The following is a 26,826-nucleotide window of genomic DNA, read 5'->3' on the forward strand; positions in this document are numbered from 1 at the left end:
AATCATTAACTACAACATAAATCTCACTCCTTCCACATGCAACCATGTTTATTCCAGCGAAACCAAAGTGATCTGCAAGCTACAGGAACTTGCTAAAACAAATGTGCAGCTCGTTATTTTTAAATAAAGCAAACATCTTACCTTGCCTGTCTTATGATCAAACCAGACAAGAGCGTGGTTCCTGGACAGCACCTTACAGTCAAAAGTCGCGTTATTCTGCGCTGGCCGGCACCGAGCCACCGAGCGGCCGATCTTGACGGGCTCGTCCAGGTAGACATGACGCTCCTGAAACGGATGAGAGTTCGGGCGGCAAGTGAAGATGGCCAAGGCTGAAGGCATCGAGGACAGATTGGGGTTGCCACACGGACCAGAGATGAAGAGAGCCTCTTCTGATGCAGACTGTCCTCCACAATTCCTGACCCAAACCTCCACAGCAACTTTATATTAAAGCAGGACAAACATTATTGTGTAAGAGGCCTAACAACTCATTGCTTCAGTGTGTAAACTAACTCTGGCAATACTCCAGTGAAAAAGCCCCATTATGTCTTTTAATAATATCAGCAGTGGCCCAAAAAAAGTCTAAAATGTACAACTTTCAATCCATCCTCCTCTGGAAGAATAGGAATAAGCATCTGATTCCTTCAAAGAAAAGCAAAGGCTCCTTGGAAGAGGGATAGGATATCTTAAGTCCAAGTAGATGAGTCATACAAGTACTTTTGTTTGTAACCTCTCAACTGCCTTCTTTCCCCCCCCTTCCGTAAACAATACTGACCAAAATTCTGACCAATGCAACATGTAAGCAAGGAAAGGTTTAGGGAAGGGGGACGAGGGAGAAGGATCCACGTCCTCAGGCCAGGAGTTGGAAGGTGAACACGAAGCCCTCAATCCACAACACGGATCTCATCGCTTTACATGGCAATCCGCATCTCACCATCTTCGTATGTGAAACCAGAGCAGAAAAGGTGGTCCTCGCATTAGGATGGGGTACCAGAGCTACGCTGCTTTCCTCTCCTACACCAGCTACAGCTGAACTGCTCTACAGCTCCAGGCAGCCGCTCAGATAAGGAACTTGATAAGGCATGGACAGGGCTCCGAACTCTCCTTCTCCCGGGGACCAGCGCCGCGTGGGAAGGGTCCTGCGGGGCCGCCCTTCGAGCTGCGCTGACAGGTCGCTCCCAGGCGGTGCCTCCGGCGGGCGGGCGGCGCTCGGCGGCGGCTCCGCGGGCCGGCGGAGGAGGGGGGCGAGCAGGGGGCTGCTCCAGGAAGTCTCCACAGAAGCCCCCGGGCGCGGCGGGGCCGAGAGAGGCGGCGTCCGCTGCGCTGCGCTCCGCTCAGCCCGTCCGCAGGTGGCTGCGCATGAGGAGGGGCCGCGCTCAGCCCCCCGCGCTCTGCGCCCCCGGCGCGGCTCCGCTGGCCCCGGCCGGCCCTGCGGCGGCGGGAGAGGCCTGGCGGCCGGGCCCGGACGCCTCCCGCTCGGTAGCTCTGCCTCTCAGGCTGCCGCCAACCACGGAAACTTTCCTCCGACCTGCAGAGCCGAAAACAAACCGGGTCAGACGCGTCCCACGCCCGGCGCGGCCCCGCGCCTCCCCCCGGCCTAGCGCTGCCCGGCCCCGAGGGAGGCACGGGGCGCACCAGGGCTCCGCTCCCTCCCTTACCTTCAGCGCAGCGGCCGCCATAGTGACTGGAAACCTACCCGGTGTAGCAGCCGCGGCGCTGCCGGGGAGGGGCGGGGGTCGGGGGGAGGGCAGGCGGTGGCGGAGGGAGGAGCCGCCTCGGCGGGGCCTGACCAAAGAGAAGGCGCGGCGGCCGCCTCCAGCCCCCGCGCGGGCGGCTGCGCATGCGGGAGGCCGGGGTATGCGCAGGCGCACTGCGCCCGCTGAAGCTGCGGCAGCGGCTGAGGCCCCGCCCCGGGGCCGCTACCGCCCTCTTCCGGGTGCGCGGGGCAGCGCGGGGGGGCTGTGAGGGGCGGCGGGGTGACGGGTGCGGGTCTGGCGGGGATGCGGGGGCCGAGGGGCGTCCTGCGGTGCGGGGGAAGGGGTGCAGGGCTGCTGCAGCTCGGGCGTGTTAGCAGGTGGGAGCGGGGGCAGTCTCTGAGGTGAGTGAGTCCCCGGGGCCGGCTGCCGGCTCTGCCCCGGGGGCGGCGGGAGGGAAGGCGCCCTGAGGAGAAGCCGCGGTCACACGGTATCAGCAGAGCTCTCGTGGGAGGGTCTCCCCACATCCCCCGGGTTTCGCCCCGCTCTTGTGGGTGTTCTGTGATCCCAGGTTGAGAGTTTTGGAAGCCGCAGTGTCCTTGGACGCGTCTCCGGAGGGAGAAGCGTCCGTGTGGTGCCGCTCTGGGGCAGGTTGGCGGCGGGGAGACCCTGGAAGGGAACGCGGGCGAGTGACAGGGAGGGGCGGGGGGCAGTGGGGTCACCGGTCCAGGGTTTTCCCTCAGTAGGTCCTGGGGCATCACCCACGGGCATATTTCTGCCTTCCAGAAGCCATGGAGAGGCCTTCCTCAAGGTCATACGATGGGCTGGTGCTGAGCAGGTCTCTCTGGTCCGAATTCATTTTTAAGTCTGTCATTCCCTGTAAAGCAAACAAGCGGAGATTGTTTGCTATAAGGTAGAGGTTGGAGTGGTGCCAGCACTATAATTACCTTGTGACAAGGTGTTAGGATTAGGGATATGGGAGGGTTCTCTATGCCAGAAAGGCCGGGCAGCCGTGAAGGAGCGACGTGGAGCTGGGCCAGGCGGTTCAGCCAGCAATAGATGGGGGAAATCAGCCACAGCTGAGGTGAGGCAGTGCCCTGTGTGAGAGAAAGCGTGAGTGCTGTGGTGTTAGTTACAGCACAGTAACATCTCAGGGCTGGGTTCGTTCTTTTTTTCCTTTCTTTTTGACTGCACTGTGATTTGGGGGCAGTGATTCATTACAGCCTGGTTTTCCCTGTTTTCCAATGATCCGATGAAAAAAAGACAGCAAAGCCAGGCTGTAACATCTGCGTCGGAAGCAAAGAAATGCATTCCGAGCTGAGAGACAAGTCTGGTTTTTGGAGACAAAAAAAAGGAAGACTAATGAGTGGAAGCTTTAGGACTGTATGTCCATAATTTTCAATTCTCCTTACAGGAGAGAACCAAAAAAATGCCGGGCACACCACTTTGTGGCTTCCATCAGCTTGTTTATGGGGTTATACTATTGTGATAAATAGCCTTAGTTTTTTAATAAATGGAAATTTAGTATGGCTGTTGCTTATAGCACATAAGATGCCATACGCAATCAAAAGTGGGAAGAAAAGGGCTGTAAAAAGAGGATGGAGAAAATGGGGCATAAATTTAAGTCCATCAGGAGAGAGTTGCAAAAGTAGAAATAATTGAGAACTCTTCGGAATTGCAAAAAGCGTAAAAAGTGTGAACAAAAGAGTACTACAGACGTTGGAATGAAAGGAATGTTTATGGGAGCATTTTTTATATTTTTGTATGCATGTTTAATGGAGAAAGTCTGAAAGTAAAATTAAAGGTGAAGAAGAGCCATCACCACCTATAGAAGAACCATAACCACCAAAGAGAGTCAAGTAAAAAAAGATAAACTGAGCGGTGGATATATTTTTTCTGATGTTCTCTAAGTATTTTTAAGTCTTAGATAATGTGATTGAAACGAATTTTATACTGTATTGTCTGGACAGTATGTTTGTTCTACTGCGACCAGTAGAACGAGATAATACTCTCAGTGTCTGTGTCCTGCAAACCGTGAGCCGCTGCCATAGTATGGGATCCTGAACCCTTTTCCATCCCTGGAGAAATCCCATTTTGACAGTCCCACGGGGAAGCAATGGTGTGTGCCAGCTGCCTTGCTAATTAATACTTTTTGGTACTGCCAAATGGCTCGTATAACAACAGAGTTCTACCAAATTTTCAGGGAGGGCATTAATTTGAGGCTGCCTTCTCTGCAGGAGTGCCAGCGTGCAGAGAACTGAGATGCAGTTAGTTATCTCTCAGGCTTTTTAACTCCTGTTTCAAATTACCTCATGAGTTCAAAAGCTATCAGGTGCAGACTCATAGAGTAAGTTAACGATAGAGAAAACAGTTGCATTCTGAAATGAAGATACAATTATTGCATGGGTATTTTATGAGGTATCTGATGCTCACCAGGAAGTGTCCTTTTTAGAACTGTGGAAAGCAAGAGGTGGATGAAGAGGGAGCAGAACAGGATGCTCAGCTGGACCAAGGAGGACATGTCCGCTCATGCTTCGTTTCTGCGAACCGCTGTTTGCCACACGCCCCAGAGGCGGTGAGTTTTGGTAGCCGTGTTAGATAAGCTCAGCGAGATGCTTCTTTGGTAGCCATCCTTTTTCCAGGCAGGGAGTTGTAAAAATGTTCTTATAGCCATCATAGCTGAGGGCAGAACCAGCCACTCCATAGCCATCTTGGGTAAGGGAAATGGGAGGGAGGTGACTGTCACATTTGTCCCCTTAAGAGCTGGTGTCTGTTTCAGGATGACAAAGTGCAGCAGGAGTAGTTTCTGTGCATAGCTGCCAAACGTCTGGATTTTGGCTCAAGTGTGTCAAAAGTGCAGGAAAGATTCTTCAGTCTTAATGACTTGATGAGAAATAAGATCTTTTGCTGAAGGAAGCCTGTTGTGATTTCTGAGTTAGCTGTCACTCACTAGAGAAGAAAAATACTGAGCATTGTTATAGGCAACTCAGCGCCAGGTTTCTGAGTATTGTGCAGTAATATCTAAAGGGCTACCAAAACATTAATATACATCAGATTGAGATTGTCAGCGGGGAGGTGTGGTGAACCAGTTGCTTACTGAGAGATCCCAGTTCAAAGAGACTGTTATATTTGGAATGAATGAGGCACACTTTATAGCAGAACTTCAGTTTCTAGTATAAAAATGAAGATGCAAACTGATAATGAAACAGAATAAACAGGGAAGAAGAAAGCTGGAGATAAGTATAATGTACCATGCATACTATTAGTACAGTAGTATACTAATATGTAACTAATTTTACATTCAGTGTTTCTGAATTTCTAATGAAATTAGGTAAATTGGTATATCTGGCACTTTCCATACTTTATCATTTTAGTAGAACATAGTCATAATGTAACCAGCTCCAAGTTGCTTTTCTGTTAATATGAGTTTGACTTTTTGAAATGTTTGATGTTTTCTGTGGCTGTTTGAAAAATAAGGAAAAGTGTTATAAAATAAATACGGCATTTCTGGGTTTTGTGTGTTTGTTTTAAATAACTGTATTTATTAGACCAGGTCTAGTTTTCAGATACAAATAAAGTATTGCTTTAAATTGAACTCTCGAGGCAGGGAGTAGAAGGAGGAAGGTGAGATGAGCAGAAGGTATTTATGCAATTCTTTGGTGTTATTCAGTGGTTGTGAACAGTCTGCACAGTCGCTCCCTACTGAAGCTGATGGAAATTGGCCAACCAGCAGCCAACACAACATTTGCTGCTACCTGATAGAAAACATCCCGCTGAGAGAGGCGGGATGGAACAGCAGAGATAGCGGCTGGACGAGAGAGATAGGGGCTGGAAGAAAGCAAGATAGGCTCGAATGCTGAACGTTTGGGCTCTTTAGAATCTGGCTGTCTCGCATAGGCCTATACTTATTTTTATTCCAGCAACTGACGTCACAGGGGATGCTTTTTCTGGAAGATACTGACATCCAAACCTTGCTGTGTATTTGTATGAACAGATTGCTGTCTTTCTGCAAAATAAGACAGAGTTCATACAGCTTTGTAAGGGCCAATTCCATATACAAAGCCCTACTATTCCTGAGCCTGTATTGCAATTCGTAGTAAAGCATTCTCAGTTAATAGATTCCCAACTTCCAAGTCTATATTTTGTCCTGATATGCTTCTTGAAGGAGAAAGCAAACAGTCTCAGTTATTCTAAACATTACAATACTTAAAATACACGCAAAACCTTTTTCTTAAACAACTGACATCCTTTCTCAGCCAAGGAAGATCATTACATTTTACCAAAATGTATTTGAATGCCTAGGTGAAAATCTTCCTGAATGAGTGTTTCCCAGTAATGAGGAAAATCTCCAGTAGATGAGAATCCTCTCTTTTTCAGTGTCTGTTCTCTAAACTTTACCCTGCCAAAAGATTCTGTTAAGCATCAAGTGGTATTAAGTTATTGTTTGTTTAACAAAATGAGCAGAGCGTATCAGTCTTACTAAGTGCTTTATTGTTCTTGTTTTACTTCTATATATTTATACTTTTTATTCACATGAAAACTTACAAATAGAGGCCAGCAAAAACTAGAAGGGAATGCATGACAGTAATAGCTAACATTGTGATAGCAAGAATGTAAACAAGGGAAAGTATAAAAATATAAACAAGGAAAGGCTGCTAAGAAGCCATGTGATGATCCCTTTTGTTAAACCAAGCGATAAAAGCTTTTGGCCAGGCCCTGTTTCAGTTCTTAAATGGAAACAGCAAATTAAATACCACTGCAGAAACACTGCTCTGAGTTTAACCTAATGAAGCCAAGTCGTAGTCGTGTCTTATTTTGGATCTTTTACAGAACTCAGGAGTTAACAATTGGAAAAGTTTGAGTCTCACATGGCAAAATACCCGAATCACCAGCAGGAGCCTCGCGGTGCCGCTGCTCCCGTTGTGCCGTGTTCCTCCCTACGTATCTGAGTTTATATCTAAAATGCACTTTGCCACTAGCGGGTTATGATAACCGAGGGCTGCTATATCTTATATTATTACAATGATAATTGTGTGTACTGTAATTTTGTCTGTTGTATGTTTGTTCTTCCTTTGTCTAGGAATTCACTGTAAGGATCAAAGCACACTTTGGCAGTTTGGTTTTGACAGATAAATGTTGTTAATGGGTCTTAGGGAAACAGTGCAGCTAAAGAGTCGTAAATTTTCTATTAAATATGCATAGATGTGGCATCTTGGTTTTAATATTTGCAATTTCATTTCAGCCTGTATCTGCTGCCCTTGAAACCAGTGTGAATAAATTATAAGAATTCCAGGTTGTGGGGGGAGGAGGTGGCAATTTTTTTGTTTAATAAAGTAGCTATTTAGCCCTTTCAACTCCACAAAATGTTTCCTACTGAAATATAAATGGGATATTGACTGTGCTAAAACAATATTTGAAGGCTCTTGCATTATTAAATAAAGAGCTTGGCTTTTGGCTGAGGCCCTACAGTGTTTTCAGAGATTTGGATGCTTTTGCTTGTATTATTCCAATTTCCTGGGCAGTGTAAAGTTGTCCAGCCAGCTGCCTGTGGGGTATTTCCATCTGACTCCTGACTGACGCTCAGTTTTGTGTAGGATGTGATATATTAATAGATACCCCTGTTAATTTCCTAGCGATAACCTTCTCCAGATGCTGCTTGTGGACCTGCCAAACGGGGAAGGAACGCGGTGATTATTTACCGGCGGCCGCTCAACCAAGCTGCGCAAGCTCGTTGCTTGTTGGGAGCACGGACGCGCGGCGCGCACACGCGGTTCTGGCGCGCACACGCGGTTCTGGCGCGCACACGCGGTTCTGGCGCGCACACGCGGTTCTGGCGCGCACACGCGGTTCTTGAGCGTGGGGGGGCGCTCCGAGCGCGGCCCGCCCGCCCGTTCCCCTGCGGGCCGCGGGGGGGCGCTGCCTGCCCCGCAGCGGGGAGGGCTCCGCGCCAGCCTCTTCCCCCCTCCCCCGGTAATGGTTTGGACTCTCCGGCTCGGGTCGCCCCCTCCGGTGCCCGCTTGGACTGTCCCGGTGCAGGCGGATCCCGGCCCCGAGGGAGCTCGGAGGAGGCGGCGCGCCGGCGGTCACGTGACTCCCCGCGGCGGGGCCGAGGCCGGAGCCGGAGCCGGCGCGGCCGGGCCGGGCGGTGCGGGGCTGGGCCGGCAGCGCCATGTCGCTGCGGGAGCGGAGCCCGGGCGGAGCTGTGGAGGCCGGGGAGGACGCGGCGGCGGCGCTGGCGGAGCCGGATGATCCGGAGCGGTGCCTGTCGCTGCTGCCCTGGGACCGTTTCTCGGCCTGGCTGCACTGCGTGTGTGTGGTGGGCTTCGACCTGGAGCTGGGCCAGGCCGTGGAGGTGCGTGAGGCGGCGGCGGCGCGCACGGGTCCCTGAGGGAGCGGGCGGGTCTGCGGCGGGGCCCCGCCGGAATCGGGCACTTCCTCTGGTGCCGGTGTTGCACAGCGGGGCGGTGTGAGGGGAACGGGATTGTGCGAACCCCGGGCGGTGTGAGGGCGGGGAGCGCGGGAGGGAGCGAGTGTCCCTGTGTCTGTGAGCGGGTGAGTGCGCGGTGAACCCCCCGCCAGCCCCCGCTGGCACCGAGCGGGAGGTGAATTATTCTCAATAACTGCTCATTATGTGGGTTGTCACCTCAGTGTGTCCCTGTGAGCGGTTTTCGTCTCGTGCCAAGATTTGTATGAATCGCCAGCTTGCTTTATATCCGAATAGCGCTAATTCCCGTGACATCTGCACATTAACGATCTTTAAAAGACTAGAATAGTAGTGTGAATGCAAGGAGTCTTTGTAATTAACAGCGTTCTCCAGATCGCTCAGGTAATGCAAATACATTCTCGAAATGTCTGAAACATTTTCCTTGCACCGTTAAGGGTTGGACGCGATGATCTCTGAGGTCTTTTCCAACCCAGTCGATTCTGTGATTCTGTGATTAGATGAGTGTGGGTCTGTGGGGATGCGCCGGTGACGCTGCCGAGTGGCAGGTGTGTAACTCAGCAGGCGCACAGCTGTGAAACGGCGCTGGGGCTGCACTGGGGAACCCACTGGGCTGAAAAATCAACTAGAAAGAACAATTATCGTTTGGATCAGTTTCACATCCTGTTTCACCATATTCACCATATGACCGTGCAGCGGGCAGTTGGTGTGCAGGGGAAAGTGTCTTTTTTCTTAAAGTGGTGTTAGCATCAGTGTGTGGCAGATTGGCCTCAAATTCCACTAAACTAGGAATTGCAGTATTTAAAATACATAATTGATAGACACTGTTGGCTGAAGCAGAAATGCAAATAAGAAACCAGCTAATTATCAAAGTTCTGTTTGCTCGATGTTACAAGGTGTTGTTAGCAACAAAGACAAGAATTTCTTTATAACCTGTGACTTTAGCATGTAATGTGCTCCGTGGCTGAAGGACGCACAGAGTAGCCTCTGTTCTGTCTGCAAACAACCCTGTTAATGGTCCCATTAGTGTTATAATAGTTGAATGGGTGCATGAAATTAAATTGAAAATGCCTCCATAACTAGGGCCTGAGTTAGTTATGTTACTGCAGGAAGAATAATTATCTTTTAGTTTCAATTGGAGCCCTAACAACTAGATTACTTAGCAGTACAGAATATTAGAAGGAAATGCGAAGCAAGCTTTCTGTTGCTGCACACCCACACAAAAGGTGGTGGTTGATTTCCTCCTTGGAAACTCCTTAGACAGAAAGCAGCAGCTCCTTGCCCAACTCTGCCATTCCAGGAGAAAGCTCCGATACTGTATTTGAGAGGAAGAGTTCCCAAGAAGTTACCCAGGTTATATTTCCTCCAGTAACCACACTTGCCAAGTTAATTTTTGTTCACCTACAAATTATGCTTTTTTGTTTTGTTTCCTGTCCAGCAAGTTAGATTATTATTTCTGAGGGGAAATATAAAGTACATGGAGCAAACGTTTGGAAAGTAGGAAGAAGTGTTCTCTACTAATTCTGCTTCATTGTGTCTGCCTTGCAGTCTTGTATTTTCTCTGTCAATTTTGTACTGTTAAAAGGCAGCTTCATCCTTAACACCTTGTGATAAGCAGAGACATAGCTCGCCATTGAAAATAGCCTAAGGTTGCACAGGTGTTGGAAGGTTGTATCATAAAAGTATGTACTACAAGCATACTGCTTATACCCAGGTTATTTTCAAATAAAGTAATTCTTTTTTCCTGTAGGTAATATATCCTCCACATTCAAAACTCACAGATAAAGAGGTAAGTCATGGTTGCTGTGTAAGTATATAATTTGGTTTTGGTTTCGTAATTTCAGGAAGTGTAATGTCTCTCTCTCTTTTCCCCATCCTTTAGAAAACCAATATTTGCTATTTGTCTTTTCCAGATTCTAATTCAGGTAAGTGCTTCCTTCACTCTGTAGTTGTCTGTTGTTGGACAGTATAAATTAATGGGTTTTGATTAAATACATTAATTTCTTATTATTACAATACAGAAAAGTTGCAAATAAGGTTAAATATAGAACTATAACTCTCTGTACTGCAGTAAGATCAGAGAACTCTTTATTTTATGGACGTGAAATATCAGGAATGTGAGTGTGCAAGACCTTTTAGATGACACACTTGCACACGTTTCAAAATACTTTGCAGTAAAAAATGAACATCTTAATCTTGCTTTTAAACTAGATAGTAATATTGCCACTGTAGAGAGAAGTGTGGGCACATTTGAATGGTTTAATGAAGCAAATGGAAGGGGTATGGAACCATCTTCTCATACAGGAGTAAATATATGTTTTCCACCATAATAATGAAACTGACTCTTAAATTCAGAAGCATTTAGAAAGAACAGTTGTGAAGGGAAAACCTGGGCTGTCTTACATCTTCTCAATTCCTGATGCTTCTGGTGCTGTGTGTGGTCCTGCTTACTAAATTCTCTTTTGAACTACATTTCTACTGTTCTGATGCCAAAGAGAAATTGGAGGCCTGTGGCTGATGACTTGGCTCACCTGCAAAAAGATATGGCAGACGTACAAACACTTCCTGTCACGTTTATTTCTTAATTACACAAAAGTGAAAAACTGTAGTAACAGTCTTGTCCCTATAACTGCTCTTACTTGGTGCTTTTGATTGCAGAATAACCACTCTGGTGGGGGTGATGCAGATATGTGCTTTTCATATGTGTCTGGCATAATTTTATGAAGTATCTTGGCTAATTTTTTTCTTTTGTCTTAATGTCATTAAGGTATTTCCTCTGTTCTTTATCCTGTATGTAAATAGAGGAAAAACTAATGTTATTGGAAGAGGAGTTAACCATATCTTCTTCTTATTCTCATCGTTAATGGTTATAAATCTGCCCAACCTTCGAAAGGTGTATTGGAGGTACAAAATAATGTGTTAGGAACAAAGCCTGATTTTGTTTGGTTGGTTGTTTTCAAATAAGAGTTGGTAGTAAAAAGTTACTTTGGAGAGGATAGGTTTATGTAAGGAGGGTCTGCTCTTAGCAGGAACAAATCCCACTTTTCTCCTTTTGATAATATCCCTCTTAAGAACCAGTAGGTTCTTGATCATTCTTGGTAGGCTGAAGTTTCAAGTGATGTCGTGGGATTACCTGTGTAAAACCTGCATTCTAGAAATCAGTATGTGATCTGTCATGATTTATTTTTTCATTCAGAGGCCATAACATGAAAAGAAAAGCTTTGTGTAGTGTGGCAGTGAAGGAAGTTATTAGCTCCCTGCTGCATTTGTGGTCAGTCTTTCCTCAGATTTTGTGGCTCAAAAGATTAATTCAACTTTTTTTAATTTTACAACTACCAATAGGTATCATTCTGGGACTTGTAGAGGAAGTGAATGTAGGGGGAGAATGGATTTAACCAGCTAATAGATCATGACACTTCATGTGCTTTTATTCATGCTCTTCTGCATGAATAGCTGAAGAAAGAATAGACATTTACCAATCTTCTTGAATTCTACATACCAGAAGAGCTTGTGAAATAAGAAGCCATCATATTGTGAATGATATTTCAATATATTAATGCTTAAGGGTAATTTACTTTTTGGTTTTCTGTGTATAGCTCTTACAATAGCAGCATTTTTTTTTTCATTTGGCTGAAGGTAACTAGCAATGAAAACTTGGAGTGAATATTTAGTGCTGTGTCCTTGGCAGCTGCTGTGGTTTTTCTTGTTATGATTGGACCGGTATTGCTAAGCACTTACTTTAGTTACCTGTTTGAATTGGATGGTTATCCCATCATATAACATTTTGCTACTTTTGGGTTTGTCTTGGTGTGTTGTGGGTTTCCTGCTGCAATTCCAAGGGCTCCTGAGACTCAGACGTGAATGCTCTGAACACTCCGGCGTGTGCGGCTGAGAGAGAAGATGGGATTAAGCTTTTAAGTCTGGAGGACTTAATATAAATATATATTAATAAATGGTTGCAATGGCAGGGCACGAGAGCAGTGGAAGACAAATGTACCCAAACTATTTAACCTCTTTGGCTGTAGACAAGTCCTGATGTTGATCGAGGCACAAACTCAGCATTCTGTCTGCTGTCCGTCTCTTCCCCCTGTGTAGGTTGTCTTGGGGACACACAGTTTTGTTTTAGATTTCGACGGTCTCCTGGGAGGAAAGTCTCATTGTGTTGTTTTCTGGACCAGCTGGACAGAGATCTGCCTGTTTACTTAAAGGTTGGAAATTAAAAGAAAATTGAAGCTAATTTCTTCTTTGGAATGTTAATTTATGGGTCTTCACTCTTAAATTTAGTGCTTGAAAAACAAAATCTCTGAAGTGGATGGCCTGAAAGACAAAGCATATGTTTTTTCTGACATGTCACTATCATCCTAATTAACTAATAATTAGTTTCATTAAATATTCTTTAAGTTTTATTACTATGGAGTTTGGACTGCATAACCAGACCTGTTTTGTTACTGACTAGAAACCTGTAGATCAAATGGTAAAATCCATTACCTTCCCGGAAATATGAAGTGGTTTATAACTTTAAAAAAGCCAGACCACTGTTGAGATGTCTCTGTTTGTTTCTACCCCTCATTTTTTGAAGATGGAGCAGTTTCCTGACAGAGGTAGTAGCCAAAAAGTTGCTGTCAGCGTGTCCTTACGGAATGTGGAGGCCTTGGCTGTGCTGGTGGGAGTCTGATCCTCAGACCCACTCAGACCTGTTTGTGTGGCAAATACATGAATTCCTGGTGGTAGGAGGGATGAAGCTGATGGTTCATCTTTGAAATGTGGGAACGTGCTTCCTTAATACTCCAAGAATCTCTTGTAAAACTGATACATTGAAAGACTAGGTTTTATCTTTGCAAGTCAGGACCTTAAGGTTTTTAACTGCTAAAATATTTTTAATGCGACTTTACAAAATTATGAGAGCTGATTTATTCCTCAGGAAATTAATTCTATTTGTGCTTTCATGGTGTCTCAGGAGAATGTAGATATAAAAATAGCAAAGCCAGAAAGCACAGCTGTTTCCACACACTGGTGTTTTCTCTTTGAAGTATTTATTAAAAAAATAATGCAATAAACAGAGTAATCCTTCTGATTTATTGTATCTAAGCAACTTTGGAGCTTGCAGGGAAATAAGCTTTTAAAATGCATATTGAATGCTTCCGAAAGGGCACTATCAGGTTGTTGTATTGAATTTGTTCCTTTCTTTTGCAGAAAGATCCAGCATATTACTATGGCTACGTGTATTTCAGACAAGTTCGAGACAAATCATTGAAAAGAGGCTATTTCCAGAAGGTAACCTCCATTCTTTTAGGAAAATATTAATGAGTTATTTTTCAATGGCATCAGAGGAGCAGGAAGAGTATCTTCCTCTCTTAACTAAATAAATGTTTTATTTATAGTAAATTGGTCTGATTTTGTCTCAGCTATGCCAAGTTCCAGCTGCACTGTCAGAACAGAATTTTTTTTGTGTTAAAAACAACAAATTGGGAACTCTGGGGAGCTGTTAGTTGTTCGATTGCAATTGCCTGTAGTCAAACGTGTGGCTGGCTCGCATGGGTGGGAAAAGGGAGGTGTGACTTCCTTTGAGGAGAACCAGCAGAACTGCGACAGAACACAGGGAAAGGATTCACTTCCGATTGTGTTTTTGTTTTGTTGCTCTCTGTTGCAGTCGCTGGTCCTCATCAGCAAGCTCCCTTACGTCCATCTCTTTCGCACCATGCTTAAGCAGATAGCACCAGAATATTTTGAAAAAAGCGAAGCTTTCCTGGAAGCAGGTAGTGGTACTTCCATGTTGTTCTGGAAGAGCTCCTATAAAATCGCACGCTGCTTTTGGAGAAATAACAAACAACGCTGTCACATCCAGTTTGCGTTTCTGTCTTCTTGTAGGGCAGAGGGTTGAAAGTTTAGTGAACAGGCTTGATTTATAGATCATTGTACAGAGCTAATCTAATTCTGGATCCTCCATGGGAGAGTTGAAGTTCCCTCCTAAAAACCCTCTTGGCATTTGCTGTGTGGTTCAGGACAAGCTGTTCAGAACAAGTTGCTGATGGCAATTCTTGGGTTAGAACATATATCAACTAGTTCTAAATTATACTTTTTTTTTTTCTTTTCAGTTTGTAGCGATGTTGATCGTTGGCCCTCACCGATTCCAGGGAAAATACTGCATTTGCCTATTATGGGTGTTATAATGAAGGTAAATACTCTGGCACTTACTTATCTCTGAGGGCGTCCTCTCCTCCCTTTAGCGTGTAGGTTCTCACCGCATTCTGCCTTGTTGTCAGTGTGTGATACTCCAGAGCAGGAGTAGATGCGTGTTCTGCTCGGAGCGAAGGTCTGGGGGATCTTGATTAGGTTCTGTGGCTGGGGAGGATCTTTTATGGTGCAGAGGTTAATATGTAATTCTTGTAGATATTAGAAAGAGGTGTTTCAGTGCAACTACTAATTGCACCGTCTATGTTACCTGTCTGGAATATGCATTGTAGGAGGCTTTAATGCTATTTATATTTGTCCAATCAAATATTAAGGAACACTTCAAAATACTGAGAATTAAGCTCCGGTCAAGCAAATTAAGTATATTGATTAAAATCGTTCCTGTTCCTGAAGTTTCACAAATAAAAATCTTTTTTGGCCCCCACACCAGGAATTAATTTCCTGGTCTGTTGATAATTTTTAGCGGAAGAGAAATATATCTGAGGAATCTGTTAAACAAGTTGTGTCTAGTGCATGGGAGGGAACTGCAGCTGTTGAGTGGTGGCTGAGAACTGAGCCTCTGGGAGCCACAGCATCTTCAGAGGAAACGCGGTTAAATGGGTTTGGTGGATCCAGAGGTTACAGCCGGAATTCCATGCTCAGCAGATACTCTGGAGTTTATGACATAGACATGTGTGTGTCACCAGGGAGAGGAAGATGTTTCTGAAGCTATTCCAAAAGCACAAATTTCATCAAGCAGTGTTCTGTGTGATGGACGATAGCAATGAGTGTCAGATATGTCTCTTTTGGGTATTGCCTGCATTAATCTCATCAGGAATTCATGTCCAGGAGAGTTGAAATTGTGTTCCTGAACTGAGTGAGGCCATAATTACCGTCTGCAGTGGTATTGACCTTGTTTTTTTACACTGTTTGAGCAGTCAGTTTTAGTTGTATATAAATCGCATCAGTTTGTGCACACCAGCTTCCAATGTGTTTAAATTGGTAGTACTGCAAGACTTAGGGATGCAGACTGTGAGGCTAGAAAAAAGATATTTATGTGGTTCAGTATGTCTGGATTGTGCCTCATACCCACCAGGATGTCTGATGTTTTAGGAAAGGATTTTTTCTAAAAGTAATTCTGTATGACCTTAAACCCCTATAACCTTATTTCAGATCGTTCTCTCCAACATTTAAAGGTGTTGTTATTGACATTATTGTAGTAGTTGTGACTAGTGTTATCAACAGTCCTTTTAAACTGCAATATCATTTTCATTTTCTAATGTTCAGTTTGCAGTGTGGCACTGCATAATATCGCACATTGAGCCCTGTAGCAGTGATCTGTAGTCTTCAGCTATGAATTCATTGTTATGTGTAAGTTAAGTGTCATACCGTAGTATATCCTCATGCAATGTTACATCTTGTCTGTAGGGCAGCATTTTAAATCTCTGATGAATTCAATATAAGGAAAAAGAAATTAAAATCTTTTTTTCTTTCAAAGTTACGGATTCCAACGTATCGTGACAAGCCTGGAACAACACCAATAGTCCAGAATATGCACCAGGTAGAGATGAGATACTTGTGTTGTATATAACCCCAAGTCAAAGCTGAATATCTGCCTTCATTCTTTTACTGTCAACTTGTTAATAAAAGATTGGTAGCAAGTCCTCATACTTGGGTAGTAATGAAATCCACACTCTTTGAGACTGAGTGGAGGAGTCTAAAGGCGGATCCTTCACAGCAAAGGTGTTTTAACCCAGTGACCATAAGCACTTGAGAAGAGGGGTTGGCTGACTAAGGTACAGAACTTGGACATGCTTGTAATGGGTGAAACTGTACCAAACTAGTTTTGGGGTGTTTTTTTTTTTTGAGGATGAGGCTGAATTAAAAATTTTTAGCCATAAAAGGTGGATATGAAAAAAAATTCTGTGCTTTGATGTGCTGGGCAGCTGTTGATTAAAACAGCTTCAGTATTTGATATCTTTTCTGGACTGAAAGTCAGAGGCCCGTAAGTGGGGCGTGTGTTGGGGAAAACCCTGCTCTTAGCATTCAAAAAGAGTTACTTGTGGAGATAATGCAGAACATACTGCAGTAGTGGTAAATACTTAGGGTATATACCATCCACTGTCTGTAAGCATTTAAGGGAAACTATTTCATTTAATACCCAGGTATTCTGATGACTAAAAACCAAGCATTGCGCTGTCTTTTAGGCAGATGCTCAGATCTCTATGGCTTTGCCGACTGTTCATGAAGTAGATCTTTTCAGGTAGGAGCTCGGACTGATTTATTCCTAGTTGTGAATTCCCACAAGTTGAAGATTTATGACAATCCCATAACACATATTCCATAGCTTGCAAGCCAACATTTGTGGGCATTGTTTTTAATGTTCTTTGTCTGCAAAGCTGGCTGAAAGCCAGTTCAGACAACATGCAGGCTGACATTGCAATAAATATACTAAATTATTAGTGCCATTAAATGTGCCATTTTACAAGAGTATTTTCTATTTTTCAAATAAACGTCCTGTTTATCCAGTTCTTAATCAAGTACATCTTTATTCTGGTTATGTTAAGTGTATTAAAATACCTCAATGTGTTTGTAGGTGTTTCTGTCCAGTGTTCTTTCACATTCAGATGCTTTGGGAGCTGGTATTGCTGGGAGAGCCGCTCGTCGTGATGGCACCGTCACCATCGGAATCTTCAGAAACCGTGTTGGCGCTGGTCAGGTACGTGTAGTGGGGCTCCCCAACCAACGGCCAAGCGGGTTGTTTTAGATTGCAGCTGAGTGCAGCTTCATTTGATCTGAATGTAACAAAGCACACATTTTAGATTAGCTTGTTTCTGCCGTGAGATTTTGCGCTGTACACATGTGAGTTTATCCCGTTTGCCTTGCAGTTGTATTTCACCGTTAAAGTACTGCAGTGATTTCAGGCCATACTTTACCATACACGACAGCGAATTCAAAGAATACACGACTCGCACACAAGCCCCGTAAGTAAATCAGACTTTGTTGTGAAGGTGTCGCTCAAACCCACTCGTAACCATAAATCTGTTTCAAGATCCTGCTTAAGTATTCTGAATTTCTGTCATTAAAGAATTACATTTACACTGCTTATTTATAGGATTTATCTTGCAGAGTGCAGTAATCAGCTGCTTTAAGTTTTCACTCCAGTTAGATAGGATAAAGAAGTTATGGAACAATGTCATAATTAAACTACATTTCAGCTTCATAGATACTTGTGTGCAGAATAAGTAAAACAGCAACTATGAAAGTAACAAAGTTTGGTTTTTCAGGGAGAGTTTGTATGTGCAACACCAGCTCCTTGGAAAATTGTTCTTTGTTTTTCTTTTTAAGCAATTACTAAAGAAAGTGACTTCTAGAATTCAACATCCATACCTGTTTTATAAAATGAATCTTATCAGCGTCCTAGTTGAGACAGTAACGTTAAGAGTAAATATTACTGCACTAAATTTGTTAGAAAATGTTGCAAATAATTCAGAAATTAAGACTATTTTGTGAAGAGCATGAGCCCACATACACAATTCTTCTTGAAACTGCTCTAAGACCACACTTCTCCTTCATTATTTTTTTATTCCTACTCTAATTTTGACAGCGTACACCTCTGATATTTCTTATTATATGTTATTTAAATGCAGCTTGAGTTGGGAATGGAGCACATGTGTTAGATTTCACTGACCTTTGTATTATTCTAAACAAATTTGTTGTAATGTCTGAACAGGCAGCGGTGGTTGCGTTGGGTTTGTTGTTTGTTTCATTAGGGTTTTTTCTGTGTTTTCCCTCTCAACGGAAGTATCGCCAGAGATGGAGCAGTGGAAAAACATACAAACACAGGCACTACATTTCAGATTGTATTCCATGGGAATGGTTTCGCAGCACGTAATTTAGTTTCTAAAAATAATTCCAGGAAGAATTTGATTAAACTTTAGTAACCCATGTTTAAAAGCTCCATCTGCTCCTCTGTGGCAAAATAGCAAGGTTGTTCAGAACCTGTGTTAGTATTTGAAATAGAGCTGGAACTGCTCTGGTTTTCTTATAGAAAACAGACCAAGTAGATCACTGAGTCTTGCTATAGTATCACCAGGAGCAGTGAGAGAAGATTCCTGGTGGTAATACCCTCTTCTCATCACTGCAAACAGGCAGAATTTAGCCAACAGGCTGAGCAGGTGTCACCTTCATTCTCCACTCCTGTTTGGGCTGTAAGATACATCTGGCTTGCTATTATATTTTCTAAAACTTACAAATTTTGATAAACATACTGTGCTCTTAAGTGCAACTTAAAATGTAACTCTTAAATACAAAGGGAAGGTAATTCCAAGTTAAGAATTAAAGTTGACCTTTTGTATTTATTAAGACAGAAGCTCTTACTGTCATATTTTAATTATTGTCATTATTTTTCTAGACCATCTGTCATTCTAGGGGTGACGAATCCTTTTTTTGCTAAAACACTTCAGCACTGGCCTCACATTATCCGAATTGGAGATATTAAACTGCCAGGTAAAGTACAAATCCCTTCTACAACCCTGTGTGACAAGATCGAACTCTGAGCTTATTTATTTACAAATGTCTGTAATGTATTTCAGCTAATTTAGTTTAATACTAACAGAATCCTTTAGTTACCAAATCCATTTTTTATGACACTTAATCCATGGCTATTTATTGTATACAGCTTTTATTTTTGCTGAGATACTAAGGATTTGTTCCTGAAAGCATTTACCTTAAGGGGAATAAAGGAAGATGCAGTAACATTTGAAATTAATGACGTGCGCATTCACTGCTCAGGAGTCAGTATTTTTCTTTGGCTGCTTTGACTCCTTTTGGTGATGGTGGTTTTGTGGTTTTCTGTTTGGTTGGGGGTTTGTTTGTTTTTCTTTTCAACAAGGAACCCCTCGTATAAAGTGAAAAGCCTGTATGTTGTTATTCACACGTTTACTGGATGTTTCTGGATATGCATTGGATGCTTGTTGGTGTTTCTGATGCTTCTGACAGTATTAAATGTTCTTCTGAATGCAAGTATCTGTTTCTAAAATCAGTTTGATGTGTAGTAGCACATGAGCTGTGCTGTCCAGTCATAGAGAAGGAGATTTCAAAGGTGGCTTTAAATGTCTTGGCAGGTGAAGTTCCAAAGCAGGTGAAAGTGAAAAAACTGAAGAACCTAAAAACTTTGGACTCCAAACCTGGTAATAAGCTGCTTCAGAGTTAAACTCCCAGTATTTCAATTTTAGAAAGCATACCCCATTTTTCTTTTGGCTATGTGCTGCTTTTTTTCATTAGGCGTTTACACGTCTTACAAGCCATACTTGAACAAAGATGAAGAGATCGTCAAACAGTTACAGAAGGTAACACTGCAAACCTCTTCTTAAAGGAAATGCTGTGTTCTGCTGTACAGTCTTTTCATTCGAGGCTGAGCTCTGTCTGCATAACTGGAATTAAACTGGATTCCGGTTCCTCTGCCCCAGTTCTGAACCAAATAGACGGGTGTGCGCCCTCGCTGTAGAAGGGCTGCTGCCTTGTTAGCAGTTTCGATAGCACCAGGATCGCCAGAACTCAACAAGGTAGCATCATAATTTAGAGAATCAAAGTGATCAATCAGTTCATCTGTTTTGGGTTTTCCACCCTCTGCCATCCCCCTCCCGTCTCTTTGGTCTAGAAATCTCATGCACGAGCTGTGTAAGAAACAGAACTTCCAAACTTTTAACTGATTTGCACAAGTTTCTTTATAGAAATTTTTCTTTCCATGCATTTCTTTACATGAAAATTAAAAAAATCAGCAATTCAAGGGATGAGTATCTGTGCAAGAGGACTTGATACTCTTGCTTTCCTTTCGTGGTTCAGGACAGGGGGTGCTGTGTGTAAGCGTATGGCAAATGAATACAGAAACACTGGAAGAAATGTTCTTAAAAAACCCTCACAACTGCTTAAATATTTGGGGGTAACAGACCTACTGTGATGGTTTCTTTCTTTTTCTAAGGGTGTCCAACAGAAGCGTCCTACAGAAGCACAGAGCGTGATTCTTCGACGGTACTTTTTGGAATTGACAGAAAGTTTCATTATTCCATTAGTGAGTTCTTTTTCTACTGGATCTTTTACATATGTGATGTGGAACAGCTTTTTTGGCGTTAGCCTGACCAAATAAGCGCAGTAACTATCCAGCAACTAAGTCTGACCCTGGTGTCAGCACTGAGTCCAGTGCTGTTCAGCATCTTCATTAGTGATCTGGCTGATGGGGCAGAGTGGGCCCTGAGCAGATTCACTGATGGTACAGAACCGGGGGGAGCGGCTGACGCCCCAGAGGGTCATGCTGCTGTTTGGAGGGACCTTGACAAAAGTGCTGAGTCCTGCACCTGGGGAGGAATGAGCCTGAGCAGCAGAATACTTCTTGAATTACTTTTTGTGGATGCCATGAGCTTTTCATCATTTTAGAGCACGCGTGACCAGGTCCGGTTTCTGTCTGCAGGAACTGGGACGTCCCTAGACGCTTGTTTGTCCTTGGGTGTTAATGATTACAGGAGTTTTCCCTTAAAATTTTCCTTCTCTCCTGTTGTTTTGTGACAGGGTGGACATGCAGGGTGACTCTAAACCCCTTCCCTGTGGGCTGTCACCAAAGAGAGGTTATTTACTAGTGGCTGGGGTTCAGGAGATATATATATATTCCATGTATACATTTGCTTCCTGTCCCCCTCCCCTCACGTCCTCCTTGAGTGTTGCTGATGTGAAGTTCTGTAGTTGGGAAATACAAATGGTATTAAATAAGCTCCTTCTTGTGCTGTCATTTGGTGAATATGTGTGACCCCACCCTGTACCAACAGTTAGAAGAGAAAAAGCTGTGGTCACAAGTGATAAGTAAACATATACGTGGATTGTGTATCTTTAATACCAGTTACGTAATCAACTCTTTTTTTTTCCCTTTCTCTAGGAGCGGTATGTGGCAAGCCTAATGCCTTTGCAAAAATGCATATCACCATGGAAGGTCAGGAAATATAGTTTTAATTAGCTGGAAGCTGGTGATTAGGGAAGTTATGGTATGCCAATGATTTTTTTTGGTCTCACAGAGCCCCCCCCAGCTGAGGCAGTTCAGCCAAGAGGACTTCATGAAGACACTGGAAAAAGCAGGACCACAGCTCACATCGGGTTTAAAGGGAGACTGGATAGGACTTTACAGGTCATTTCTTTCACCAGCATAAAAAACTAACTTAGGTCCTTGAAGACAAATCAGTAATACAAATGCTCCTTTCCTGATCAAACTTACTATTGATTTGAGTAAGACATACTTTTAGAATATACGCTCTAATAGGCGCTGATAGTGCTTAGTATGCTTTACTGTTCTCTGTGAGCTGTTAATGGTTTTCGTAAGATACGACTAACAGCACAGATCTCTGTATACACCAGTAGTATTTCTGGTTTTACTTTCGGTTCTAACTTGATTCCTCTTTCCAAACACAAAGATAAAAATTAGGATATTTCAAATTGAGCCTTGTTTTTTACCCAACAAAAATCTTAATCTTTATTGTCTTTTGGACTCTTATGCTGTTTTCTCAATCTTTGTCTTGTTAATAGAAGCACCTGTTACACTTCACTTCAGAATATTACATTTTTTTTTTTAAAGTAAACAGAGGAAGGGTCCTAATATCTTGTTGAACGTCAAACATAATTACTTTACATTTGATGACGTGGAAAATGGAGTTATCAATGTTGGAATTAAAATGGGTTTTGCTGTGGTTTTGCCAGGCACTTTTTGAAGTCGCCCAACTTCGATGGTTGGTTTAGGAGCCGGCAGAAAGAAATGACGCAGAAGTTGGAGGCCCTTCATTTGGAAGCGCTCTGTAATGAGGTTAGAAAAACGCGTGCTTGTGATTATCTTTATCATCTTGTGAATAAAACCATCTTCTCCCTCAGGTCAGTTTTCCTCCTGCGGTTTTCATCGTCAGAATTTTAGGTTCAACCAATTATGTCAAGTCTGACCTAGCAAAATATGGATTTGTTAACCAAGTACAAGCTAAAACTAATATAGCAGAAGAGAACAATATGAAATACAGTTCCCTCTTTTATAGCAACTGTCATCATTTGTAAAATGTTTCATTAGTCCTTTTTTATTGTGTTGTGCATTTTGAAATTTAATTCCCCCCCCAATAAAATGGTTTTTCCTCTTATTTGGTAATGTTATTTCATTTGGCTTCCTTCTGTGGTGTTCCAGCACTTTTTTAGTTGTGATATGGTTTGTAGCTTTGAAGGTACAAACTCAGGACCGTAGGAAATGGGCAGCTCGTTAGCTGTGGATAGTAAATAAGCCTACAACTGGTCTGGAGCAATTGGAGAGGTGAAATCTGGTAACAAAATGCCACAGAAATGATCTTACGTTATAAGATCTATACTTAAGAAGCTGAAGCGGATATTGGTATAATTTGCGTTGAACAACTGATAAAGCAAGGTGTTGCAAGAGGGGAAGAGATTGTACAGCTGAAGAGGGAACAGGAAGAACAAAAAATAAGTCAACACCAGAGCTTTAAAAGAAAGAGCTTGCAGCAGTTCCTTTTAAAAAGCCATGGATTTACCCCTTGCCAGTCCCAAGCAGTACATTGTAGGAACCCAAACAGGTTGTTCAAATAGAGAATTTGCAGGGCAATAGAATAGCCAGGTCAGTTATGTTGCGTAGAATCTATTGGACTGTATTTGACATTAAATTATTGTAGAGAAAAGGGATTGTGTCACAGATTTGTTACTGGCTCTGCTCCTTATTAGCGTTTTCTGCGGATCCAAGTGTTAACATTTTATGTACATGAGCGAATGTCTTTAATTAGATGAATAGTAAAGGGGTAGGGGAAGAGAAGTTGCATAAGAAAATTCACATAATGAGTTGATTTGACTAGTTATTGACTCCAGGGTCTCCTTCAGTGCCCCAGAAACAAGAAGTGCTGCCTGGCACTATTTTAATATTCCATTGCGCTGGCAGATCTGACCTGCCGAACACTGACTGCCATTTTGCATTGTAGATGCTGGTTTTGAAACGAAGCCAGTTTGGCACGATTTTTCTTTAGTTGTTTGTATTGTGTTTGTGTTCTGGTCTCCTGTTTTGCTAAATCCTGGGCAAACATGCAAATAAAGTAGATTTTGCAGTTCACAGTAGAGACAGTACGTAAGTGAGTTTAGTAAATGGCATGAGAATAAGGAAAAGGAGGAGACCCGTTGTGAACAGTAGTTGTAAATCAATAATACTTCTGAAGAATATATATGTTACCATAAATATTTCAGTGCTTCATTTTTATTCTTCTAGAACTTGGTGTTCTGGAGTCAGAAGCATAGTGAAGTAGAAACGGTGGATCTCGTCTTAAAGTTGAAGAACAAACTGGTAAGTAACTGAGTTGTATGTGCCTCAAATTTGCTTAACTAGAAGAGTATTATATAGTCATGTTTACAGGTACTTAAATGAAAATATTCTTTATGGTCTAGGTAGCTCAAGGATGCAGTCAGTCGGGTTTTGAAAACAAAACCAGTTCATTCAGCTGTGACGGAAGGGGTAGCGAGCTGCTCCAGCCATGTTGGAAGCATTGCAGTGACCTTGCTCTTTAAAACTAGTTGAAACTTTGTGACTGATCCGAGTAGGAGCAAGGCTGGATCCTCCCAGGAGCAGAACAACAAATTCTCTTGTGATTACTGAAAGCCCAAAGCAGTGTTACATCATGCTGGTGTGTGGTTGTTGAGGAAAATGGCTGTTGTCCAAACTCCCAGTCAGTTGACAAATAATACATTAATTTTCCAGATTCGCTAATATGTCAGTTTGGTGTGTCGTAAGGTAAACTTGCGTTTAGCAGGACTCGTGTTGTATTGTACGTTTGCAGTTGCAGGCTGACAGAGAACAGCTGCCCGTGAAAACCGACACCCTGAAGAAGCTGCGGGCGCACATCAATGATATCATCCTGGCACTTCCCGATGACTTACAGGACATCTTGCTCAAAACCGGCACAACGTGATTTCTGCTGGGCTTTTTTGTGCAGAGATCAAAAGGTAAATACCGTTTCACGGAAGACAGTGGCTGTACCAGCTTCAGAACGCAGCTCGGCATTGTATATTAACACTACAGGTGGACTGTCACAATAGTATAGCCCGCTATACTATTTTCACTGTTTTTTCCACTGAAATACCAATGCAACTAAAGGAATTCCTGTGTCTAATCATGTTGGAAATAAGTGCTCTTAAAGAAAAACCTGTGGGCAGTGAAGCTGTACCACAGTGTAGGACCACGGTGCAGTGCTGGCATTGCAGAATTTCCCAATTGGTGCTGCTGTTCTCAGTCCTGATAACTCAGGGGTAGCAATATTGATCAGTCCTGGCCTGGCCATGTAGTATCTGATTGCTTTATTTTGGTTTTTCTTTTAGTTTTCATCTAGTGATAGACCCAACTGGCATTTTATGTGACTTGGTCAGAATACATTAGAGTCGAGGTATTTTACTGGTAAATCATTGCTTCCAAAAAACTGTTTCAGGGACAGCTGAAATAATCAGATCGGTTCTTAACTTTCTTCCTTTTGCCTCCTTAACATCTTCCAAACCCACGTTCATTTAGCATCTTTAAAGAGAAGGCAGCTGACAAAAATTTCCTGAAGTCTCCTCCATTCAATGTCAGTTGATTAGGGTGCTCTCACTCCACATGCCTTAAATATAAAGTACTTGTGTACTAATCGGTGGGTTTAAACTGCTGACATTCGGGATTTAAAGTGGATCAGTAGTGTAAATGTAAGTATGGAGTATTCATCACAGGAAACACGCACAGTGGTGTTCCAGTATGGCTTTTAAAATCAGTGATTTCAGTAGAAGTAGCTGATAAACCATCTGTTTCAATGGGAGCTCATAGTGGCCGGCTCCTGTTTGCAACTCTTCTTTTTGACTTACGCCAGTAGGGTGTCGGAGGAGCTGATGGGGCTGGAGGGAGAAGGTGCTGCCTTCAGCTGGAAAAAAGCCTATGGAAAGGTCAAACTGTTGCAAGAAAAGATTGTAGCATGAAGTTATTCTCAGTATATGCATATTCTCAGATGTGCAGAGAGTAATTTCCTCTTGCATATTAAGCAAGAAGAATGTGTCGTTTATCATCTTGAACAAGTTTCAGTGGTATATATTAATAAGAACTCAGCTGCTCCACATGCAGTGTTGTTCTGCGACCAGTTTCAAGTAGAATAAAGGGACTGCTATGGTGTACTCACCGCCTACACTTCTACATGACAAGCGGATCACGGTTATAAAAAAATTCTGCTTTTAAGTGCTTGGATAGAATTTTTCAAAACTTATGACATAATCCTGCTCTAAGAATACGCTTTTGTATGATAAATATTTCATACCCTCTTTCTAAAATCATCTTATTTAGATATAAAGTGTCAGAACGGTATTTTTAAGAAAATATGTATTTTAATACTGTAATGGTTTGTATGCAATTACTCGTGACCAAACGTTTAATGTATCTGTTACTCAAACTACACCACTTCAGCATTAATTTCTAACTTGCAAATTCTTTTGCACACCCTGACAAATAGCATTTCTAATCCAGACATTAATAAGTGGCCATTCTTATAGTAAATTATTTAACCTGGAGCACTGTGTAGTTTCTTGGAACCATGTAAACTGGTAACAACTATGATAACTATCACGACTGCAAATATGTATTTTTGTAAAAGAAAATAAACGGTTTGATTTTTATTTTTGTATTTGGAAGTTATTTGTCTCGGATGATGGGTGTGATTTGTTTCTGTGTTTCCCGCCCTCTCTTGCTTCCGAGCAAAACGTGTCCGGTGTTCCATCTGCTCCTGTGCACGCCCGAGAGGCCCCGCAGAAGCACAGCGCTGGGAAGCAGCCTGCAAGCAGAGCTCAGCTCGGGTTTATTTCATGGAGCTGGGTTTAGTTTAAATCCCTGAAAAACAAGATGCTTAAACAGAATTAGAATCTTATTCAAAAGAAAGGCAAAAAAGCTGTAGAGTTGTTTGCTGTCTTCAGTGACTTGTAATGCTTTTAGTAATGGTTCAAAAGGACCTTAACCTACAAGTACAGATCCGGGCAGAATGTGACAGTGACACAGAGCAGTGTTTCCTCAGGGCAGGGTTCTGCTCGTCCCGCTCCCTGCAGTGTCCTTACACTGAGGGTGCAGGTTTTGCCTAGGGGTGCTTCAGCTGTAGTGCTGCAGCAGAGGAATTGCATCAGCTGCAGGAAGTAGTTGCCAGCTTGGTGAGCTGGAATTTTCCCCCATTTTTTTAGTTTTAGTTTCATTCTTAACTCAATGCACTTAAAATATAGATCAAGAGCTTGTACTAACCCTCATTCATCTGAGGCTTGACAGCTAAAGGGCAATGCAAGAACACTACTACTTTTAGTAACTTTGTCTCAGTCTTCATCTACCTTAAAAAAAAATATGAAATACATATATGTATGTACACACACGTTGTTTGGACCAGGATGGGAAAAAGTCCCAAAGTGATGGAGAGAATACCTGGATGATTGAAAGGGTCCTAGAAAACAGGCAGCAGCTGT

General features: G+C 43.0%; 2 protein-coding genes across 25 annotated transcripts in view; one reads left to right on the forward strand and one right to left on the reverse strand.

Moving 5' to 3' along the window:
- Positions 1 to 1,809, reverse strand: part of SLMAP (sarcolemma associated protein) — a 66,797-nt gene extending 64,988 nt beyond the window's left edge. For 22 of the 23 annotated variants that reach the window (XM_082059802.1, XM_082059798.1, XM_082059804.1 and 19 more), the window contains exons 1-2: positions 1,656 to 1,809; positions 142 to 1,525 (exon numbers count right to left, since the gene is read on the reverse strand). In XM_082059802.1, the coding sequence (XP_081915928.1) occupies positions 142 to 339 (198 nt within the window). In that variant the 5' untranslated portion in view covers positions 340 to 1,525; positions 1,656 to 1,809. The remainder of the gene's footprint in view (positions 1 to 141; positions 1,526 to 1,655) is intronic. The other variant, XM_082059799.1, reaches the window with a different exon arrangement.
- A 992-nt stretch (positions 1,810 to 2,801) lies between these two features.
- On the forward strand, positions 2,802 to 26,009 carry DENND6A (DENN domain containing 6A). 2 transcript variants are annotated; one of them, XM_082060297.1, is made up of 21 exons: positions 2,802 to 3,810; positions 4,144 to 4,266; positions 9,884 to 9,922; positions 10,016 to 10,058; positions 12,229 to 12,341; positions 13,327 to 13,407; positions 13,784 to 13,889; positions 14,229 to 14,308; positions 15,803 to 15,865; positions 16,512 to 16,567; positions 16,901 to 17,023; positions 17,193 to 17,288; positions 18,719 to 18,813; positions 19,431 to 19,496; positions 19,591 to 19,655; positions 20,288 to 20,377; positions 21,233 to 21,286; positions 21,369 to 21,478; positions 22,045 to 22,147; positions 23,588 to 23,662; positions 24,153 to 26,009. In XM_082060297.1, exons 1-21 carry the CDS (start codon positions 3,808 to 3,810, stop codon positions 24,282 to 24,284), a joined length of 1,716 nt encoding a protein of 571 aa, XP_081916423.1. In that variant the 5' UTR covers positions 2,802 to 3,807; the 3' UTR covers positions 24,285 to 26,009. The 2 variants fall into 2 exon arrangements, with proteins under 2 accessions (XP_081916423.1, XP_081916422.1); XM_082060296.1 differs by lacking the exons at positions 2,802 to 3,810; positions 4,144 to 4,266 and adding an exon at positions 7,653 to 8,043.
- Positions 26,010 to 26,826: the final 817 nt, after the last annotated feature.

Source organism: Streptopelia decaocto (assembly GCF_964273445.1).
Source record: "Streptopelia decaocto genome assembly, chromosome: 8".
Taxonomy (NCBI): domain Eukaryota; kingdom Metazoa; phylum Chordata; class Aves; order Columbiformes; family Columbidae; genus Streptopelia; species Streptopelia decaocto.